A 20422-nucleotide genomic window follows, 5' to 3' on the forward strand; every position below is an offset into this window, starting at 1 on the left:
GTAAATTAAAATATTAAATACTCAAACTAGTGAATTTACGAATTATTGACGATTCAATCTGTAATCAGTCATCCATCCCTTGTTTAAATGATGCTTTTCTCACATCGCCTCATTCATCAAACTCGAAGGCTACTTTCTTCCCTCTCTAGAGAAGCCATATTTGAAAAGTATCCCGTGGTTGAATCCAAGGGGGTTGTGCCTCGTCAATGCTGGATTGAATCATTAAAAAGATCTTCCTCGACGGGGAGTGCAGGACAAATCGTTGATCTACATCCAGACGTATGGGGAGTTGCCCCTCGACTGGATATAATTGCGGATAACTTAAAATGGCAGGAAAACTATAAGAAAGTAGAATACAACTACGTCAAGGATCGCTATGAACTCCCTGGTAAAGGTGCAAGGCCATGGCCTCAAAAAGTAACACAATACACTTGAATATTAATTTCATCCATATAATAATGGTGTAAAGTCATTGTCTCACAATCAAGAATTTTAAGAAACACCTCTTATGTCTTAGTTGCTTATTACATTTGATAAATGTGATATAATTACTTTACACCTATTTAATCATAAATATACGTCAAGTTTTTTATATTGTGCGCACAATGAATCTTCAATGTTGATATCAGTAGGGATGTGAATTTTGTCGAAATTCTCATGAGCATACACTTTAAGAAAGAAGTACCTATTGGTAAATTTCTATAAGATATTTATACTCTTTATTAATTATTTTTCTCTAATTAAAAACGTATTATATTAGCGATCAAAGAGCGCTATACTCATATGTGTCGTCTATCAAAGTTGCCAATATATACTTTTATTTTTGATTGACACTCACCGAGGATTTACACAATTATCAAATCCCTGGAATGTAAGGCCCGTAAATAGGATTGAATTGTTTTTTATATCATTTTTAAGAAAGAAAATTTACTTTTTTCCTTCTCATTTCATAAATACATAATCAAACTTTTGGTCCTTCTTTTTTTTAATTGACATATTTTTTAATAATCCTTAAATAGAAGTCCATAGTCAAATTTCCGACTGGGATCCTATTGTCTCTAACGGAAATTATAAACCATATCGACGACCCTGTTAGATATGGCTACATTCTAATGTTCTTCATATTTAGGGAACTGGAAGAGCAAGACACAAGAGTAAACGATCTCCTATTTGGTTACAAGGAGGGAAAGCACATGGACCAAAAGGACCAAAAACTAATTTTTTCATGCTACCCTATCAACATCGAGTGAACGGCCTTATACATACGTTAAGTGTCAAATTCGCACAAGATGATATTATAATTGTTCAAAACTTCGATGATTTGGAGTCAACAGATCCAGAGGACTTGGAGGATTTAATCTCTGAGAGGGGGTATTTTTATTCAATATTTCGAGGGAAACCTAAGTAATTTTTTCTACTGCATTTCAGATGGGGGCTTTCTACACTTTTTGTTAATGGCGATTCCATTGCCCCAGAAAACATCACAGCTGCTAGTGAATCTATTCTCCATGTCAATGTGATGCCGTCGTTCGGACTTAACGTGCATTCCATGTTAAAGCATAAAACCCTTGTGTTAACTTTAGATGCGGTTAATTTAATTGAAGATAAGCTTCTTTTTGCGCAGAGACGGTCTGATGCCTACTCAATTTCCTTAAAAAATAAAAAACCAACAAGCATGTTATAAATAAAAGGAATGAATATGAATAAAATATGTTAATTACTCCCCTTGAAAAAAATGTCCTTGAAACTTGCTTTATATGTTGATGATTTGTTAACCATCTGTACATATTAACATGTAATAAAAACGTATTATATTATGTAGACTAATTATCACTTCAAATGTATGCATTATTTATTTTGAAACTTAAGAAGCGATAAGTAAGTGAGAATCCACATTTCCTGATTGAGTAAGGCCCACAGTCTACATTCTATCTAGACTTAGTGGCGCATGATTTTTTTCAACACAAAATATTGTGTAGTCAGAAGATAATCAGTTATACAGTTATTTAATGTATGCATATGATATAAACATTACATACTTGCAGTGGTGAAAGGGAGCGTCAGAAAGGGGTGTAATGCTACGGGCTCGAACATTTCATACTTTCATTTCGTGGGAGACCATTGTTAATATTGCACACAACCCCAATAATTTTCAGCTACCCCACTGATCAATAGGGTAGACGATGCGTTGAAAAGTATAGGCCTTAATTAAAAATTAGTTGGGAGCATCATAGTAATGACCTAGTCACTCAGGGCAATTGGGATACAATAGACGAAACTTAAAAAGAAAGCCTAAACAGACAAACGGCGTAATGCTTTATCATTCAATTATGTCATGTAGTTTAATAAATAAATATAAGATTGTCTATCTGAGTGAGAAAAGAGAGAAACGAAAATGGAGTTAGTATTGCGTCATAAGGGAACATAAATAACTTAAGCGAGTTAAACTAAACGAACAAATGAGACCTACATAACACTTGACCTTGAAATAAGTAGTAAAAAATCATTTTAAGATATATTTATTATTAAATTTTTCCTGCAGGCTGAAAGTAGTTTCAATATGTACAATAGAGAAATTGGGAAAAAATAGTAAATATATAGACGTGTTTCAGCAAATCCGAGTGCGTTATCTGGCTAAGCTAAATTGCATGATGGCATTTAGAGATTTATTGATTATATTTCTAAATTTAAAAAAAAAAATGAATATGTAAAAATAAAGAATTTAACTCAATCACACGACTGCTTAAAATTTAATATTCAAATTTACTTAAATATAATGTAGGAGCAAATTGAGCTCGCCATAATTTAAGCCAATGTTTTATTGAACAATTGCAAAAATTCGAAATCTTATAGTGAATTACTTGTAAGGAAATGTTCGCGTAGAATTTGGGTATTATTTAATCAAAAATAGGAGTAAACGCGTCTTTAAAATCCGCTTTGATTGATTCAAGGGAGAAAAAGAAGGTAAGATGAGGGGGGGGATTGATTGCCTTCTACGAGAATCAGAAAGACACTCAAAAACGCAATTTTTCTTCCAAAATCAAAATATTAATGAAGATTATAATTTATTTTATTTTATTTACATTTATCCTTTTTATTTGAGAAAATCCAAAAATGAGTTGTTTCATTGATGACGTCTTCTTCTTCTCCAGACATTGTTTTAAGTATTTTAAATTTGGAATTTTGTATTTAAAAAAAGGTGTATCCATTGAACTGCACAATTTATATCTATCAACAACTTTTATAAGAGTCCATTCGAAAAATACTTAAAAAGGGGGCACAGAAATCAGAACCTTAGCGATGGAAAAACAATATAGCCGACGGAATGTGGATAGAAGTCGTCTTATTTCATTGCCCTTCGGCATTAGTATTCATCATTAGCAGAACGTGGGAATTGATCTTTTTTCTTTTTTGCAATGTCAGCCATGACCTTTTGTTTGAGCATGGTCCAATCGAAGGTATAGTCGTATTGGTGATGGAGAGTTCGGAATAAAATTCGGAATAGTTGCCTTAGATACATGTAGTCAGGAGCTTCTTCATAACGAAGTCCCCTACAGTAATTAAGAAACATAGCAAATTCAGCAGGATATCCTTTACAGAGGACTTCAACAGGAGTGGACATTTTCCTTTCACTGATTTTTTCGTACTTTTGTTTTTTAGTGGCTGCCTTTAAACCTTGCCAGGGCAAAGTACCTCGATTAAAATACATAATAACGTAGCCAAGAGACTCCATATCGTCTCTTCTTGACTGCTCAATACCCAGATGAGCGTTTATAGAAGCGTATCTTGCAGTACCCGTAAGGTTCTTGTCTTCCCTATAAGCGATATGCAAACGAGTACGAGTATCCCTATATTTTTTAGCCAAGCCGTAGTCGATGAGGAAAACTTTATTACAGTGTCTCCCAATACCCATAAGAAAGTTATCTGGTTTTATATCTCGATGAATGAAATTTTTGGAATGCAGAAACTCCACTCTTCCGATCATTTGATCCCCCAACATTAACACGGTTTTCAAAGTAAAACGGCGACAACAGAAATTGAAGAGATCCTCGAGAGAAGGTCCCAGGAGATCCAGCACAAGCACATTGTAATCGCGCTCGATTCCAAACCAGCGGATGTGCGGAATCCCGATCCCTCCCTGCAGGATTTTATAGAGCTTCGACTCGTAGAACAGCTGGGGGTGACGAGCCTCTTTGGCCTCCATCTTCACGGCCACTTCCTCTCCATTCGTAATGTTGATGCCCAGATAAATGTCCCCAAAGGACCCGGAGCCGATCTTGCGAACGAGGCGGTAGCGACCCCCGACGATGAACTCGGAACGAGAGGAGTTCACTCCTCCGGCCCCGCTCGTACTTCCACTCTCCATCACCACGGCTGCCCCGCTACCAGAGCACCCTTCCTTCTCTTTCTCCAGCTTGAATACCGATCCTTCACACCCGCAACAGACTCACAACACTCGCTCCCTCCACAACCAAGGATCACAATCGATTCCAATTCTCTTCTCACTTCCACCTGCGAACACACACAAACCAAGGATTATCTAGTGGGGGGCATTCAGAGCAGAGCACAACTACAAATACAACAATCATACATAGAGATAAATCAAAAATCAGAGCCTACGTCAAAATCCTTCGAGATCCAGACAAACACATCCACGACACCAAGAAAAGGAAAAAAGAAAAGAAACAGAGACAATAGAAGGAGTTAAATTCACTCAGAACAAGGAACAGAAAAGAACCTTGGCCCTTCACGCCACTTTCATTTCCTATCTATCTACCTCCACTTCCCTTAGCCACCACACGCCGAACTCCAGTCCCCCTCGCTCCTCTCACTCCCTCTCTCTCACCTAGCCTTCAAATAAAATACGAAGACCACGTGCTCCATATTTGTACAACCGAGCACTCGTCGTAGGGACTCTTTCTTTCCTCCGCTAGGAGTCTTGAATATCCCTCCATAACTAACTTCACAGCCCTTATCAATTTACCCTTACCCGCAATCTACAAGCTAAACTCTGCAAAGGGAACAAAAAGTTAAAAAAGGCATAATGGAAAATGAACAAGTGACGTCATCTGTGATATCATAAAAAGCGACATCTGACGCGATAAAAGGATAACTCTGCGACCATGTATTTCGCTACTTTGTTTTAAAGCTCTCTCTCTCCTCTTCTTCGATTCTTAATTTATTTGCTCTCGCTGCTGCTACTATCTCTCTCAACTTACATTATTTGGGGCTAGCCTCTCCTTCTCTTCTCTCTCTCTTTCCCCTCTTCGTTCTTTTATTTCTCACTACATTACTACTAAATAAAAAAAGATGGGCAGGTATGTCTCTCACTACGAGAAATACTACTGATATAACTAGAGATTTTTCATTCTCCTACAGTCTATTGGTATTTCTTCCGTTTAGTTGCTAATCTTAGTAAAATTCAACTATATGAACTCAAGTAGGAAACGAACAAAAATTGCTTTCATTTTTTCCCTTCTTTAGGAATATACATATATTATTATATAAATATCAGAGAAAGGTTAACATGCATCCATCTGATGTAATATTTATTAATAATAATGATTAATTATCTATAAGTCTATATTTAATTCTGCTACATTTAGTTATTTTTCCTCTGAACAAAGATCCACTAATGATTATAGTATTAATGCTAAAAGATTTTTTCCCCTTCTGTTTTGTGAAATAGGTAGGAATCAAATTCTATCAAACAAGCTCGTTAAATAAGATTTCCCTGCTATGACATAAAATAAACCTGCTTATTCTCCCTCCTCCACCTTTCCTCTTCTGTTTTTTTTAAATTTATTTTATTTTTTGTTATCTCCTTCTTTCTGTATTATTATTCCCTTCAAAGATCAACTTTTTATGATTAATCATTCAAAATTCTATTTTATGTTAAATCATCGTCACTATAAATCCAGAGAATCCACATTATGTCATTTTCTAGATAACTTCTTTCGGGAGCAGATATCTCAGTAGATAGTATACGTGTATATATTATTTACATGACTAGTAACTAACGTTCTTTGTTCTCGTTCATTCGTTTTCAGTCCTCTCTTCTATAGCTTGCTACAGATATTAGCTGCTGCTACTACTTAGCAGCTACTAGTACCACGGAATGAACAAACATGGCAATTGCCTCCAATCTACGTACATACGTCATGCATGTATTATAGTTTTCTTCTTTTTACGTCGTAGTGTGCTGAAGGGTTTCATGGCAAACTAACAAGAATATCTCCCTATTATTATATATAGACTTATATAGTCTGTATAGCTTTTCACGAGTACTAATAGGATCTAGTCTCTACTATTTATGATGTCATCGTCATAATTATATTTATTGTACAAACCAGATACCTGCTCACTCTTTCAATGTACTTTAGTATCTAACTGGAGTCGTCAAACTAGTATGTTTCGGATCAATCCTACATGATATATAAATAAAACATATTATAGTGATTGAAAAATGATTCATTTTTGTCTTTTTTTTTCGTTAGATATTACACAGGGAATGAGTAGTGAAATTGTCTTGACCGATAATGGGGTAAAGAAATGCAGACATGGATTATATACCTTAATGTTAATGTAGGTATGGCTTGATGAATTGCAATAGAAAGTTAATTACGAATAGAATAGTAACAGCATGTTGTTGCAGTGAGATCTTACGTATTATATAAATGAATATCTTGAAAAGTAACAACTCTTACTACATATTTTTTACTTTTAAGTTTTTCCAAAGAACAACATAAATATGGGATATAATAATGATTAGAACACATGTTATTATAATTAATCAAATTGAATCTCTGGGAGAAAGTGTCAGTTTCATTTTGTAAAATATTTATTTTACACCCCCTCTCCCATTCTAAATTAAAATACATACATATTTAATTAACCTAAAAAACTATTTATTAAACAACTTTTTTCTCTCTATTTCTGTAAAGATAGTGGATATATTTATATATTACAAATAAATAAATATTCAGTTATAACAGATTTTATCCCGAGGCCAATAGATAATATCTAATAATATATTTCATTTGTTTCTATAGAAAATTATAGTAATATTAATAGTAGCATTTTTAAATCAACTTCAAAGAATGACCAAGAGATGTCCCCACAAAATAATATTCATTAAAAAAAATAGATGTCGCTATATTCATTTGTATGTTATTTGTTGCTGCTGTTTTTTCTCCGATAAAGAAAAGAAAAATAGTGATGTATTTAGTTTGACGTTATATATAGAGATTTGACGTTACATATTATAGTTGAATGTTTGATAGGGATTTCAAGTGATGATGACGCTTGCAATAAGATTTATTAAATAGTATATTTTAATGAATAAAAAAAGGTATTACACGTTTTTGAATGTGCATATTATTAAATAAATAAGTTTTGACTTTTGAATGAGATAATTACTAATTATAGGAAATATGGAACGTTTTCACTGACGTCATAATTTGCATCATAATTGAAGGAGACACCATTTGGGGGCTCAAAGTTGATATTTTAATACATAAGTCCAACAAATTTCGAATAAGTCTTTATGAAACTACATCCAATGGCTTTATGAATAATAAAATAGACTTATCACCTGCTTGATACCAATAATAAAGAGTGATATTTGAATATAATTTAAGATATTTGTTGTGAATGAAATGTTTAAATTTGTATAATTTTTTTTTTTTTTTAATGTATGAGGGACGAAAAAGTAGGATAATTAGAGAAAAATATTTTATTCCTTCTATTGTATAACGATGTAACAACATACTTTTAATACATTTTAGGGTAGGCATAAATAAAACTAGGCATTAGAGGGATAATTTTTGGATAGAATGTAAGGTTTAAGACCTTTTATTTGTTGGTTCAGTGGCATCCAGTAGTTGACTATTTTTCTTGATATAATTAATGAAAGAAGAGTTTTCATTGTTAACAAACTTGATTGTTTAGACCCCCACAATGGGCAACATCAATAATACAGCTGACGTTACATGGTAATTGCTCCACAGCAAGAAGAAAAAAGAAAGAGAAGACTAGATTTGTTTCTCTTTTCAGTTTTGCAGCACATCACCAGGCACGCTGAAACAATAATAACAGAGACTTTCGCCTCCTCACCCCTTCGATTTTGGACTCTTCTTTTGAACAGATCCATTTGAAAGGTAAGAAATAAAGCTACTATTCATGATTGGATCGATTAATTGCAACCCCCTTTTTGTCCCTTCTGGGTAGCATCATGTCTCACACAATCCTTTTGGTGCAACCAGGTCAGAAGCCAGAGACTCGAACCTATTCAGACTATGAAAGCGTCAATGAATGTATGGAAGGTGTTTGCAAGATCTATGAAGAGCATTTGAAGAGACAGAATCCCAACATCCCCTCTATCACCTACGACATTAGTCAACTCTTTGACTTCGTGGATCAACTCGCGGATTTGTCGTGCTTAGTCTATCAAAAATCCACGAACACCTATGCGCCCTTCAACAAAGACTGGATTAAGGAAAAAATTTATATTTTGCTAAGACGACAGGCGTCCACATCTTAATGTTTCTGCTCTTTATATATGCTCCATTTGTATTGCGATCCCTTCATTTGTTAACACCATGAATAAGATCATTGTTTGTCTTTATTAAATACTACTAATACAAGTCCTGGTAGTAGCTATGCAATCGCCCATTTCTTACCTAAAAACAATTATTAAGCAAGTAGAATTTGATTGAATTTGAGTTTTTATCAAATGTTACTTAGGTGAATGGTTTTGTTAACTTGACGTTTTCTATTAAGAGTACTAATTGGTATTATGACTCGACGTTGCAATACAATTCTGTTTGTGTTCTTATTGTTTAAAATGTGGGTTTTTGCTATGTTATTTGCAGTTGATGTATGCTGTCTCAACAACGCTCATTTTATATGTATTAATGACGAGTAATAGCTATCCAAGTTCTTGGGTCTCAAGATTATTTCCCTGGAATTAAAAAATTATAATACTCAGCCGTTTTTTTTTTTGTTGCTAATATAACTTCAATGCTACATGAAACAAAAGTTGTAATCATTTAATATTTTTTTAATGTCGTACTTTAATTCTATAGAGTTCGTTATATCAGTGACGATATTAAAAAAAAGTCCACGTTCTCAAATAAGAAATAATATTTATGTGAAATCAAAGAATACATACATGACTGGAGCAGTTTTATCGATTTAATTAAATTTATTAAACGTTAATTATTCCAAAATGCTTCTTTTCTATTACTGGAACAAATGACCTGATACACCAATCATCAACACTATTTATTTATAAAAAATTGATAAATAGCTTATTCACTTCTAATTTGCTACGAATTTTATTAAGCTATAGTGATGTGAAAAGTTATGAAACCTCCTTGACATTCGAAATTTTTTGTTGTTAGCGTCTGTTTCTCATTTATTTTTAATTGTAAATATGATACTCTTTGAGACCATTATATTCAATATTTATTGAATATAATAGATTGTTCAACATTTTGGTTCAAAGTACAATTTGACAGCTCAACTAAACTTATATTAAAAAGTAACATTGTAAAATGTGATCAACTTGTCAATTTATTTGTTGGTCCTTGAAATGGCTTTTTCTAGTTATTGTAGTACTTGATTGGATGTATCTTGTTGGACATGGAAGTACGGCAGCATCTGGGAATGCAGTGTGCCAGATCCCACTAATATTCTCTATCAAGTATTTATTTTATGTGGACTTGTCTCTAGTTGTCATAACATAAACTATATACAGATTTTGGAACGGCTTAGCTCTCGTACATACGTTCTTCATAATTTTGTTTCCACGTTGCCTGTCATTTTTGACCCACACTGAAAAGTTATGACTTACTTTTAAGTTTGCAACTGGGATCAGGATCATCATCAATACCATGGTTTTGTTCCGAATTACTTTTAACTTGGAGAAAATGCGATTCATCTATTCGGAAGTCCCCAAATTTATTATGTATATGTAAATTTTATATTTCAGTCTGAGTTTTAGCTACAGACACTACATTGCCATTTCTTGGATTAAGTAGTAAAGCAGTTATAAGATTTCAAGAGCAGACTCCAAAGTGGAACAAATAAAGTTAAAAAATGGGAATCATCACATGTGAGCCCGTTTTCAAGCCCTACTGTGTGTATGAGAGTTAATCTTAATCAGTGGCTAAAACCTCCTTTTTTGTCGAGGTGTAGAAATGATATCAAGGGTAATTGATATCTTGTTTTTAAAACATTTATTTGCTTTTTGAGGGTGTCGTACAGTAGTAATAATGATTGAGGGAATTATTCTTGGAATAATAGTGTCACTGATTTTGGGATAGCATCTACCAGCGGGAATACAGTTACTCTATTGGAAGAGAAAATAAGTTACAGGTTTTTAATAACAATTCATCTTTGATATATTTGATATCAAGTACATTTCTAGAAATAGCTTACTAATCCAGAGAATATAATTAAACTTATTTAATTTGTCAAGGAGATGGAATATACAATTTCATATAAATAATAATTATTAATAATTACAAATTACTGTAATAAACTAAGTACCATCATAAAGGTTTGCTGTAAACTACAAAAGTAGCCCCCCTAAATTCCAACTTAATGGAAATATTAAGATACAAAAATAATTGTACCCCAAATCGAATTATTTGTAAATTATATCGAATTATCTAATGGAATTAAAAACATTAAATTCTTTTTGATTTGGATAATAAAAAGTTTTTGCAACTTATATATATATATATTTACTTTTTATTTAATGATATGAATATACAGTAAACTATTTTTGTTATATTTAATGAAATTATTAAGAAATAAGTACAATAAGAACACCATGCAACAAAGTTTAGGTCTTACAACGCCCACCAAATAAAAATCACATATATTATTCTTACTTTAACTGTAAAATACGAAAATAACCATTATAATCTTCAATTGATATAGGTTTGGACTTTAAAGCCTTTTGAAAAATCACGTCGTAGAGTATAATTTCGATTTACTGTCATATTTTGACGTGAACGAACGTTATAGATAAAAATATAAGTTTATATCAATTGACAAAAACATATAACATGAACAATTTATGATTTACAATGTTATTTTGATTACAATTTTTTTTTAAATATGCCTAATGAAACAAAAATCAAGTTAAATGAAGGATAATATTTAGAAACTATTTTTTTAAATAATTTTTTTTTCTCAATTGCTTTATATTTTAGCTAAAACTAAGTAATAAACTTTAAAAAGATCTGCTGTAAAAAAAAGGTCGATTTCAATTGATTTTTTCCGTTTAACTTGTAATATTCTTATGAAATATTTAATAAATAAGCACCGCAAGGTTGCTTGAAAAAAGTTCCGAAATTAAATATAAATAAGGTCTAATTAAACAACTAATCAAATATTTATAGGAAGCATATTTAAATTGCAGTCCATCTCCTTCCCTTTAAAATCTTAATTACTTATAATTAATTAAATAATCGACTTAATTAAACTGTTACATTAAATATTAATGTATTTTAAGCTTTTTCAGAGGATCCTCCTAGAATAAAATCAAATTCCTAATAAATACTGATATTTAGGGTTGTAAATCCTAAACATTTTTTAGCGTGCGAGTTTTGTGGTTGGTGGTAACTAGAACAGTATTTTTGTATTTTCTAAAGCTGTTATCATTGTTCTTTCTTTCTTGAGCAGATAACTTCTTAGTATTAAGTGTAATCAGAGTGTGAGTGCTCATAAATAAACAAAAGTAACACTGATGACTGTTTGACTCAGAATATAATTGATGATCGCGACGAGTAATTCCTTCCTAATGTCCTTGCTTGACGTAGAGTGGGACTTTATTTTATTTTATATCTCTTACAGCTACTTTCCATTTCATATTTTATTAAAACTATACCTTTTCCGGAGGTATTTTTTCGAAATGTCTAAGAATTATATAAAACAAATCATAATTTATATAACTATTTTACGAATATAAACTTAATTAATCATAAGCGAATAATTATCATATTTTGAATCATGTACATTGAAATTATTTGGAAAATATACTATGCTAGATAAATAGGAAACTTATTGTAGTATAATGTCTAACTTTTTTACATTATGAATAAACTATTTAGCTTTAAAATGATTATTATAATTATTTCACATTCCTCGAATTTTATATGTATATGGTAGTACTAAACTTGGTAACTTAATATTTAAGCTACTACTTGTCGATTCAGTAATAATTAATAGTACAAAATTTACGCACAACCATCATTTCTTGTTATTAAAAAAATTTGTCTTAATATCGCTCACAAATCTGTTCATAAGGTGTGAACTCTTTATTGAAGCCCTCTTTAAAACCAAATTTATCCGCTTTATAAATAATTTTCAATGATTTAAAAATGATCGAGAATAAGGCAACCAGTGATAGGCAAGTTATGTTATCTTTTTAACTAGTTATGTTAAAGTTAACTATTATTTTACTTTTTAATAACTAGTTGAGTAAAAGTTAATGTCGATTTCTATAAAAATTGACTATTTAAGTTAAAGTTAGCTTCGAGTTTAATTTTTGTAACCAGTTAAGTTTAAGTTAGTTAACTTTAGAGTAATATAAGTTAAATTAACTCGCCCTACCTTAAAGTTATTTTTTAATATCGAAATTAATTTTAATTTAACCAAAGTATGGTGAGTTAGTCCATTGAGAGATTTGTCAAGGCTCTATAATAAAGATTATTCTGTTAGTCGCTCTGGCTGGGTTTTTCTCAACTTCCAATGGAACGATCAAGAAAAAAATACAGATTCAAACCCCTCAACAACTTCTGTTTCGAAGCAAAAAGCAATACTAGAGAAACTAACTAATTAAGTGGAGATCAAAGAAAGCAAAAATTATATAATATCGGAGATAATATAAAAACGATTTGGTATGGAATGACTCAGTTCAAAAGTTTGATAAAACAGATAGTGTCGACACAGTGTTTAACATAATGAAAGAACTAACAGTTACTTCAAGAAAGGTTTTTTAGTATTTCAACTTAGAATAAAAAAATTAATTTAAGTTTAACTAATTAACTTAATCAAGTTTTGTTAAAGTTAAGATAATTCAGTTAAATTAAAAGTTAATTTTGATAAATAAAAAATTAACTAATTAATTTAAAGTTAAAATAACGCTGTTTGAATAATTAACTAATTAAGTTAATTATCGTAACTTATTAACTTATATTAGTTAAGTTAAATTGGATTAACATGGCCAATTCTCGCAATAACTGACAGTGAATATTCATTACAAAAAATTATTAGAGTTTGATCAACCTTAACTTAAAATAAGTTGAACTACTTTATTTAAAGTTAAGCCAGAGAGTTTTATCTTTTTTCCCCAAATGATTTCTTATTTTTACTGTATTTGACAAAGATATTCTACATAATACCAACTTTTAATATTGCTACTGAATTTTTATTGTTTAATTTCCTGTTTTAAAATAAAAAAAAAGGTCTGGGACAGATATCATTTTTGTGGAATAAAATATTGGGCCAGATCGGTGCTGAGAAAATTAGTTAAGACCGAACCGAAAAAATACGACCTTGGATCGAATTTCAACACTAGTAATCATGATCTATAAATAGCAGAAAAAATGGATACCTACATTTCTATGTTATCTCTTTAAGAATAAAATAATAATGATAACAGCTTTATAATAAAAAACCCTATTCAGATCACCAACTAAAAAAAACACACTCTCGCTTTCTAGGACATATTTTATAAATTTCTGTAGTTAAATATATGTTACCCACATATATTTTTTATTTTATTGTATGCTCGTGAAGATTTCGACAATTTTCTCATCTCTTAGAGTAATATTACTAATAGGATTTTAGCGTTCGAGTTTTTTTATTGTTAACAACCTGAACATTGGTTATTTTATTGTTATTTAACGCTTTCTGACACATAAGGTGAATAAAAATCCTCTTGAACAAACAATATATTTCAAGATGATTAAATGCTAAAAGAGTTTTATAATTAAATAATCAATATACTCACTAATAATAAAATATATAATTATGTGAATAAGCCTTCACATGGAGTCTCTTTTAAAAAAGAACTCAACTGATCCCTTCAGGATTTATTCTCAATTAAATAGCCTGTAAGGCTCCCAGTTAACGTTATATAATTCTTCATAAGGTATATGACAATTTAAAAAAATATATTATTATTCAAATTAATAAAAATAAAAAATCTAGCTCATCTCATTATACGAGAAAGTTATGGGACACTGTTGTCCCTTCGGATGTGAAGTGAGTTTTTTCAGGGACGTATTTTCAAATAATTCATAAATTATTTCTTACTCGCTAGACAGCTCATAAGTTGAATCGACGTTACTTTCAAATACTTTTTAACGACATTTGGCAAGATTTTTTTTTTTTTGCGAAAGAACAGATGTTTTACTTACTTTAGTAAAATTGTATCAATTAACTGAATACTCAAATTGAATCTCATGATCCCATAATGAAATGCTCTAATTTCCTTAATGGAACATCCTTTTAAATGAAAGGAAGCAAGAGTTGATGTCATTATAAATATTCAGGAGTGCAGCATTACTTAATTATACATAGCATCTACCAAAACGCAGTGGGGATTTATTTATTAACGGTCGATATTTGGGACGTGGACTTAGACGCACTATCCTAACTCAGTCTCCTTAAACTGCCTTGAGGAGGATTGCAAAATATTATTTGCTTGTTTTCTTACTTGTGATTAGTTCCTCTCTAATGTTCTGGGCCTTCCTGAGCAGATTGTCTACGTGAGCACTTCCGAAATGTCCAATCATCTTTAGTTTCCCCCACGGTAACGCTGGATGGTTCTGAAGCGTAGCATTTAAGGCCGCAGATTGTTGTCCGGATACAAATTGTTGACAGAATACCCATTGCTTGTGATCAACTGGTGTTCTGCCAATGCCTCCACTTCAGGCCTTTCATAGTCATTATATTTCTACACATATCTAATCGATTCTACTCCGGGGGTATAACAGATTCTTTGGATAAATGTAAGCCCTCAAGTCCGACCTTTATCGGATGGCCATACATTGCTTGGTATAAAGTTGGCTCAATACTATAGTGAAAGCGGTGATTCTTGACATACTGAACAAACAACTGTCCATCTACCAACTTACTTGTCTTGTTCTCTTGTCTATTATAGACTATTAGAAGGTGTCCTTAATGCTCAATGAAGCAGTCGCGGTGGCTAATGACCCACCCTTTTGACCAGCTGTTCACTTGCACAACACATGGGCTGGGGTGTATTATAGGATATTGAAAGGGGTCCTTGATGCTCAAGGAAGCGGTGGTGGTGGGTAATGATCCACCTCTTGAACCTACAGGTCTTTCACACAACCTGTGGCTGGGGTGTATTATAATATAGTAAAAGATGTCCTTGATGCTCAATGAAGGGGTAGTGGTGGGTAATAAGACACCTTTTGGACCAGATGCTCATTTGCACAACCCGTGGGCCCGAGGAATCATATGATATTAGAAGTGTCCTTGATACTCAGGATTGTGGCGGCGATAGATTTTGATCCCCCTTGTGGACAAGCGGTTAACTTGCACAGCCTGTGAGCTGGGGTATATTATAATATATTCAAAGGAGTTCTTGATACTCAGGATAGTAGTGGCGATAGATTTTGATCCACCTGCAAAATATGTTGACTGAAGTATATTTTGTAAAATAAAATGGAGTTTCGTGTGAAAATTTCTTATCATACTATAGTATGATTGTCTAAATACAATAAAATTTTTAAATAATGTAATTAATGAGGGACATCTAAACTTTTAATATAATAGGCCGCATTGCCACATGAAATATTTTAATGGGCTGCAGAACTTATTAGGTTAAATTTCCTGAATAATGGCTATATAAAACAAAACTATTAAATACAAATTTATGTAAATTTTAGACCAAATATAAATAAAGACCAAATTGAATTTTTCAAGGCCAAACTGCTTTAAAAAAGTTAAGATGCCAAACCTATTAGAGTCTCAGAAAATATGAGATACCGTCAAATATTTTTCAATGTTTGTATGTATTATGAGCGTTCTGCGCGTTTTGATGATAATATTTTGCTAAAAAATACTACTTGAAGTGAGAATGAGTAGTGGGCCTCACCTAAACATATAATTTTACCTGACAATGTAAATGAAGTTAAAATTACCATGGACATTTTATAGATTGCCCGGGAATTTTGCACATTGTCCGCTCTGACGGACATTTTGTTCATTGGCCGGGCATTATGCAAAATGCCCGATTTTTCACATTGCCCTTAACATATATATACTACCAAAGATTCCACGTCGTTGCTCGATTCGACATACTTTATTCTTAACAAAAGATGATAATGATGTCTATTTGCTAGTACATCTGCATAAAAATAGGAACACTTAATAAAATACAAAATGGAACAAAAATCCAAATAATTCAAATATTTTAAATATATATATATATTTTTTAAGTTAAACAGAATATTTTTCTATAATATAAGCTATGATATTCCTCGTATTTTTTCCTATCAAGAAGAAATGTACAATAACTAAAAAAACAGATTGTTTTGAAATTTTGACAACCGTCTTTTGAAGTTTGGTATAAACTAAAATGAGGTGAATTAAAGGATAGCGCCATCTATGTGTGAAGGCCGGGAATTTTTAGCCCATGACCTATGTACTCCGCTCTTCTTTTCTTTTTTAATGAGCAAAAATGATTGGACGGATTACAGAAATACCTACAAATTCGGGCAGAAGTATTTACACAAGTTTTGCTTACCTGAAATTTTTACACGGGCTCTTTTCAACTAACTGTTGAGTTTGCTTTTTTTCAGAAGTTTCGGTGTATGACCAGCGGTGCAAGTGATCCACAATTTGTACTCGGCCGGAAAGGCTGTGAAGGATATCATCTGTGAAAAAAAGTACAACAGAAAAACGTTATACCACGTTATGAAACGGCTGCAAGGTGGCAGGGCATCAAACATTCACTGTGCATTCCCCACAAGGCCAAAAAGTTTACCCCAAAAAATGTAACCCTGTGAGTTCTCCGTCGTCGTCTGGACTCTGCGATTAAAGCTAATGAGGGCCATATTGAGTAGAAAGAACCCAAAAGTGGTGCCTAAAAATTATTATTATGTTATTCAGTTAAGGTTATAACTGAATTATGAAAATAATGAAATTATGGAGCTTTAAAGTTATGTGTATATACTTCTGCCCACTTTTGTATATGGCTCTTAAGTTGAATCAATGTTAATTGTTAAAGACTTTTCAACGACAAGATTTTTTCCAAAAGAACAAATGCTTCACTCAACTCAGTCAAGTTGTGTCTACTCTATGGAAAAATCAAGGTTTATCTCGTGGTCACATAATGAAATAACCAATTTCCTGAATGGAACATCCTTTTAGATTGAAGGAAGCAAGAGTTGATGTTATTATAAATACACATAGCACATGTACATATAGACACACTTGGCTTTATAACTATAGAAAATACTTTAGTTGAAAAAAAATGACTAACTACCAACTGATTTGTCCCTTTTTTCTGTTTCTTTTTTAGAGGAAAGGTTGCAAGATACAACACAAGTAGCAACGTGACCAAGGGGGTTTGCAGGACTGTATATACCTATTTTGGGGGGAGGGGGGCTTGGCAACAGCACCTCCATCCCACATTCTACGGACACCCCTGGGGACTATTTTAAACTGTCATCATAAGTATTTATTTAAGGGATTTGCTTCCTTCAAATGGTTTCACTTTGACTTATAATGGTTGTCTATAGAGATATTTGTAGTGTTGTCTCGGTCTTTATCTACAAGTAGTGCTGGGACGATTAAAAAAAATATACATATACCAATGCCGATTCAGATGCAATTCTTGTAAAAATTTCCAATTCTTGAATATTTTAAATAAAAGTCAAAAAATACCCTTTTGCAGTTCACTTCTTAGAATTACAATTGATAAAATAAATCGCCTTCCTTATTTAATGCAATTATTATTTATATTAAATAAAGGAAAGTAATTACTCTGCCCGCTAAACTTTTTCCAAGGCGAGTAATCCCACGGCAAAGTTTCGCACGGCAAATTTTCCAAAGGCGAGCTTTCCTAGATCCACCTACAATTCCAGAAAAAGAAGCCAATTCCGATTAATCGTCCTATAACTATTTAGAAGTGAAGACTACAATCCATCCAGCTCAGTCTCGGTCTGGTCCTATTCAGTCCTGCATATCAGTCTTAAAAACTTATGAAGTTTTTTCACTCAACTTTATTTCTTCTTTATATTATCAGTTCTAGTACTTACAGTCCTTTAAATCTAACCTCAAAGACCAATAGTCTAAACTGACTGGACTAAACTGAACCGACTAAATAAGGACCAACACAACACTAATAATTGTAGAATACACAAATAGTTTGTTAACTGTATTACAAATGAATTATCTCATCCATCAAACTTTCGACTCCTACATGGTGTGGGATAATCAAAATGATAATTAAACTCTCTTCTAAATAAACATATTTAATAATAATAATAAAAATAAAAGGGGTACAAATGTAGGGGGGTAGGAAGTAGTTGTAAGCGAGGGACTAGAGTCAACTCTCTTACCCTTCTCTCTCCATCTCATGACGATGGTAAAATTATATGTCTAGTACTCTACACACACATTTGACAAAAGGGGAAATACCTACATTTGTATATAGCATTTTTGAAGGTAGCTTTTAACCCTCGTCGAAAGACTCAGCGGTTTATTATACGCTTGTGTACAACCTACATAAATATATAGAGTATACAACATACAAACACAACATTATGCTGGTTCAATCTAACGGCTGTTCCTTTCGTTTCATCGATACCATAAAAATCATTATTAATATTATTATTGTTATGATCACAAAACAGAAGCGTGTTGGATGGATGTCTTACCACATTTTATTTGGATACTATGTACATAAACATACTATGGTGGTTGTAATAAAATATGCAAGTTGTTTTGCTTTATGCGATACACGTTTTAAAATGCACTAAACGTAAAACAGTTGATCTTGCAATTGTTTCATAAGTCTAACAAGCTTAATAAATCAAGAGTTACATGACTTTGTTTGATACGTTTGGTTAATTAATATTAACTGAGTTACTGCGGTGCTGCAATGTATTTGGAGTCGAGGGCCAAATTATATAGAGGGGACGTAAAAGTCATGCAACCTTACACTCTTATTATAGAACTATTACTAATGTTGTAGAAATGCTAAGCATTTTTTGATGTAAAAAAAAACAATGAGAAAAATGTTTCAGAGGAGAGCACTTAGTTGTGAAGACAATTCATTAAATTATTTTCGAGTAGCTATGAGATGAAGGAATTCAACACAAGTCCCACTCAAGCAAGGATATATACAGTTGTTACTCCGATGTCGATACTAAATTATACTTGCACATACATAAAGTTGAGTAGTTTGTGATCAAAAAAAGATTGCGAGGAGAAGGCGAGAAGGAGGCATATGTTACGCCTGTATAAAGATCTGTGTTAATATAAACTACCTTTTATACGATTTTGGAGGACAAAATAAATTACTCTTATAAAGAGGAGAACCTTCGTCAAGTAAAATACTTTCAGTACAGGGAAAAGATTATAACGATATTTAAGTTCGTATATATTTATTTTATTATGCCATTTTAATATAATTTTCCTTAAAGATAGGGGATAATACTTACTTCAGAGGGGGGAAGTTAACACCACAATGATGTCTTAAATAATGAATAAGAAAGAATAAAGAGCACACGTAAAAACTGTTTCTAAGATTCCTAAACTTAGTTTTTTTTAAATAAAAAAACATCCTTAACGATTTCTAATGCCACAAATAGTGGGAGTATTTTTGGTTATAAAGAAAATAAACCATTTGAAGAATGTTTCCGAGGAGAGTAGATTAGTTGTCATGACGATCCTTTAAATTGGCTATGAGTAGCTTTGAGATGAGGGAATTCAATATAAGTCCCTCTCCATACCAAGCAAGACCATAGAAAGGAGTTACTCCTATGTCAATCCTCAATTCTACTTTGATTACAATATAACTTTCAAACTAATCCTCAGCGTTACTTACTTTCCATTATGTTTGTGCACACACACTTTTGGTTGCACTAAATACTTAGATGTTCTCTCCTCAATAATGAAAGAATAATTAAAAAAAAAAAAACAACATTGTTTAATTTGTCAACTAGGGTCTAAATATTACACTTTGTTTAAAAAAGCCTCTTGGCTCCCATTGGTTCTGGTGCCACGGCCGATAAGTAACGAAAAATATTTCAAATATTAAATTTTTGAAAAAATTTCAAAATTAGAGATATGCTCATTAAAACCTTCAACACTAATCAAATGACTCCAATTATGAGTTTACTCGGCTACAAGTCCAAGTTTT

At 32.2% G+C, this 20422-nt stretch overlaps 2 protein-coding genes and 1 long non-coding RNA gene across 12 annotated transcripts; 2 read left to right on the forward strand and 1 right to left on the reverse strand.

The window, feature by feature from the left end:
* Positions 1-87: 87 nt before the first annotated feature.
* mRpL4 (mitochondrial ribosomal protein L4) lies at positions 88-1833 on the forward strand. The gene is made up of 3 exons (XM_040718115.2): positions 88-417; positions 1130-1371; positions 1429-1833. The coding sequence occupies exons 1-3, from the start codon at positions 88-90 to the stop codon at positions 1682-1684; spliced, it is 828 nt and encodes a 275-aa protein (XP_040574049.1). The 3' UTR covers positions 1685-1833.
* Positions 1834-2503: 670 nt separating this feature from the next.
* On the reverse strand, positions 2504-4792 carry LOC121123034 (casein kinase I). Of its 3 annotated transcripts, none has more exons than XM_040718111.2 (2): positions 4621-4792; positions 2504-4512 (listed from the first exon to the last, which is right to left on the reverse strand). In XM_040718111.2, the coding sequence occupies exon 2, from the start codon at positions 4364-4366 to the stop codon at positions 3365-3367; it is 1002 nt and encodes a 333-aa protein (XP_040574045.1). In that variant the 5' UTR covers positions 4367-4512; positions 4621-4792; the 3' UTR covers positions 2504-3364. The 3 variants fall into 3 exon arrangements, with proteins under 3 accessions (XP_040574045.1, XP_040574047.1, XP_040574048.1); XM_040718113.2 differs by having other exon boundaries at positions 2504-4570; positions 4621-4774; XM_040718114.1 differs by having other exon boundaries at positions 4592-4745.
* Positions 4793-5847: 1055 nt separating this feature from the next.
* On the forward strand, positions 5848-11122 carry LOC121123037 (uncharacterized). 8 transcript variants are annotated; one of them, XR_011781492.1, is made up of 4 exons: positions 5966-6407; positions 6498-6589; positions 7429-8159; positions 8230-11122. It is a non-coding gene; the product is annotated as an uncharacterized lncRNA (long non-coding RNA). The 8 variants fall into 8 exon arrangements; XR_011781493.1 differs by having other exon boundaries at positions 6498-6585; XR_011781489.1 differs by having other exon boundaries at positions 5980-6585; positions 7429-7994; positions 8056-8159.
* The last annotated feature ends 9300 nt before the right edge of the window (positions 11123-20422 follow it).

This window comes from Lepeophtheirus salmonis, chromosome 8 (assembly GCF_016086655.4).
Source record: "Lepeophtheirus salmonis chromosome 8, UVic_Lsal_1.4, whole genome shotgun sequence".
NCBI classification, from domain to species: Eukaryota; Metazoa; Arthropoda; class Copepoda; order Siphonostomatoida; family Caligidae; genus Lepeophtheirus; species Lepeophtheirus salmonis.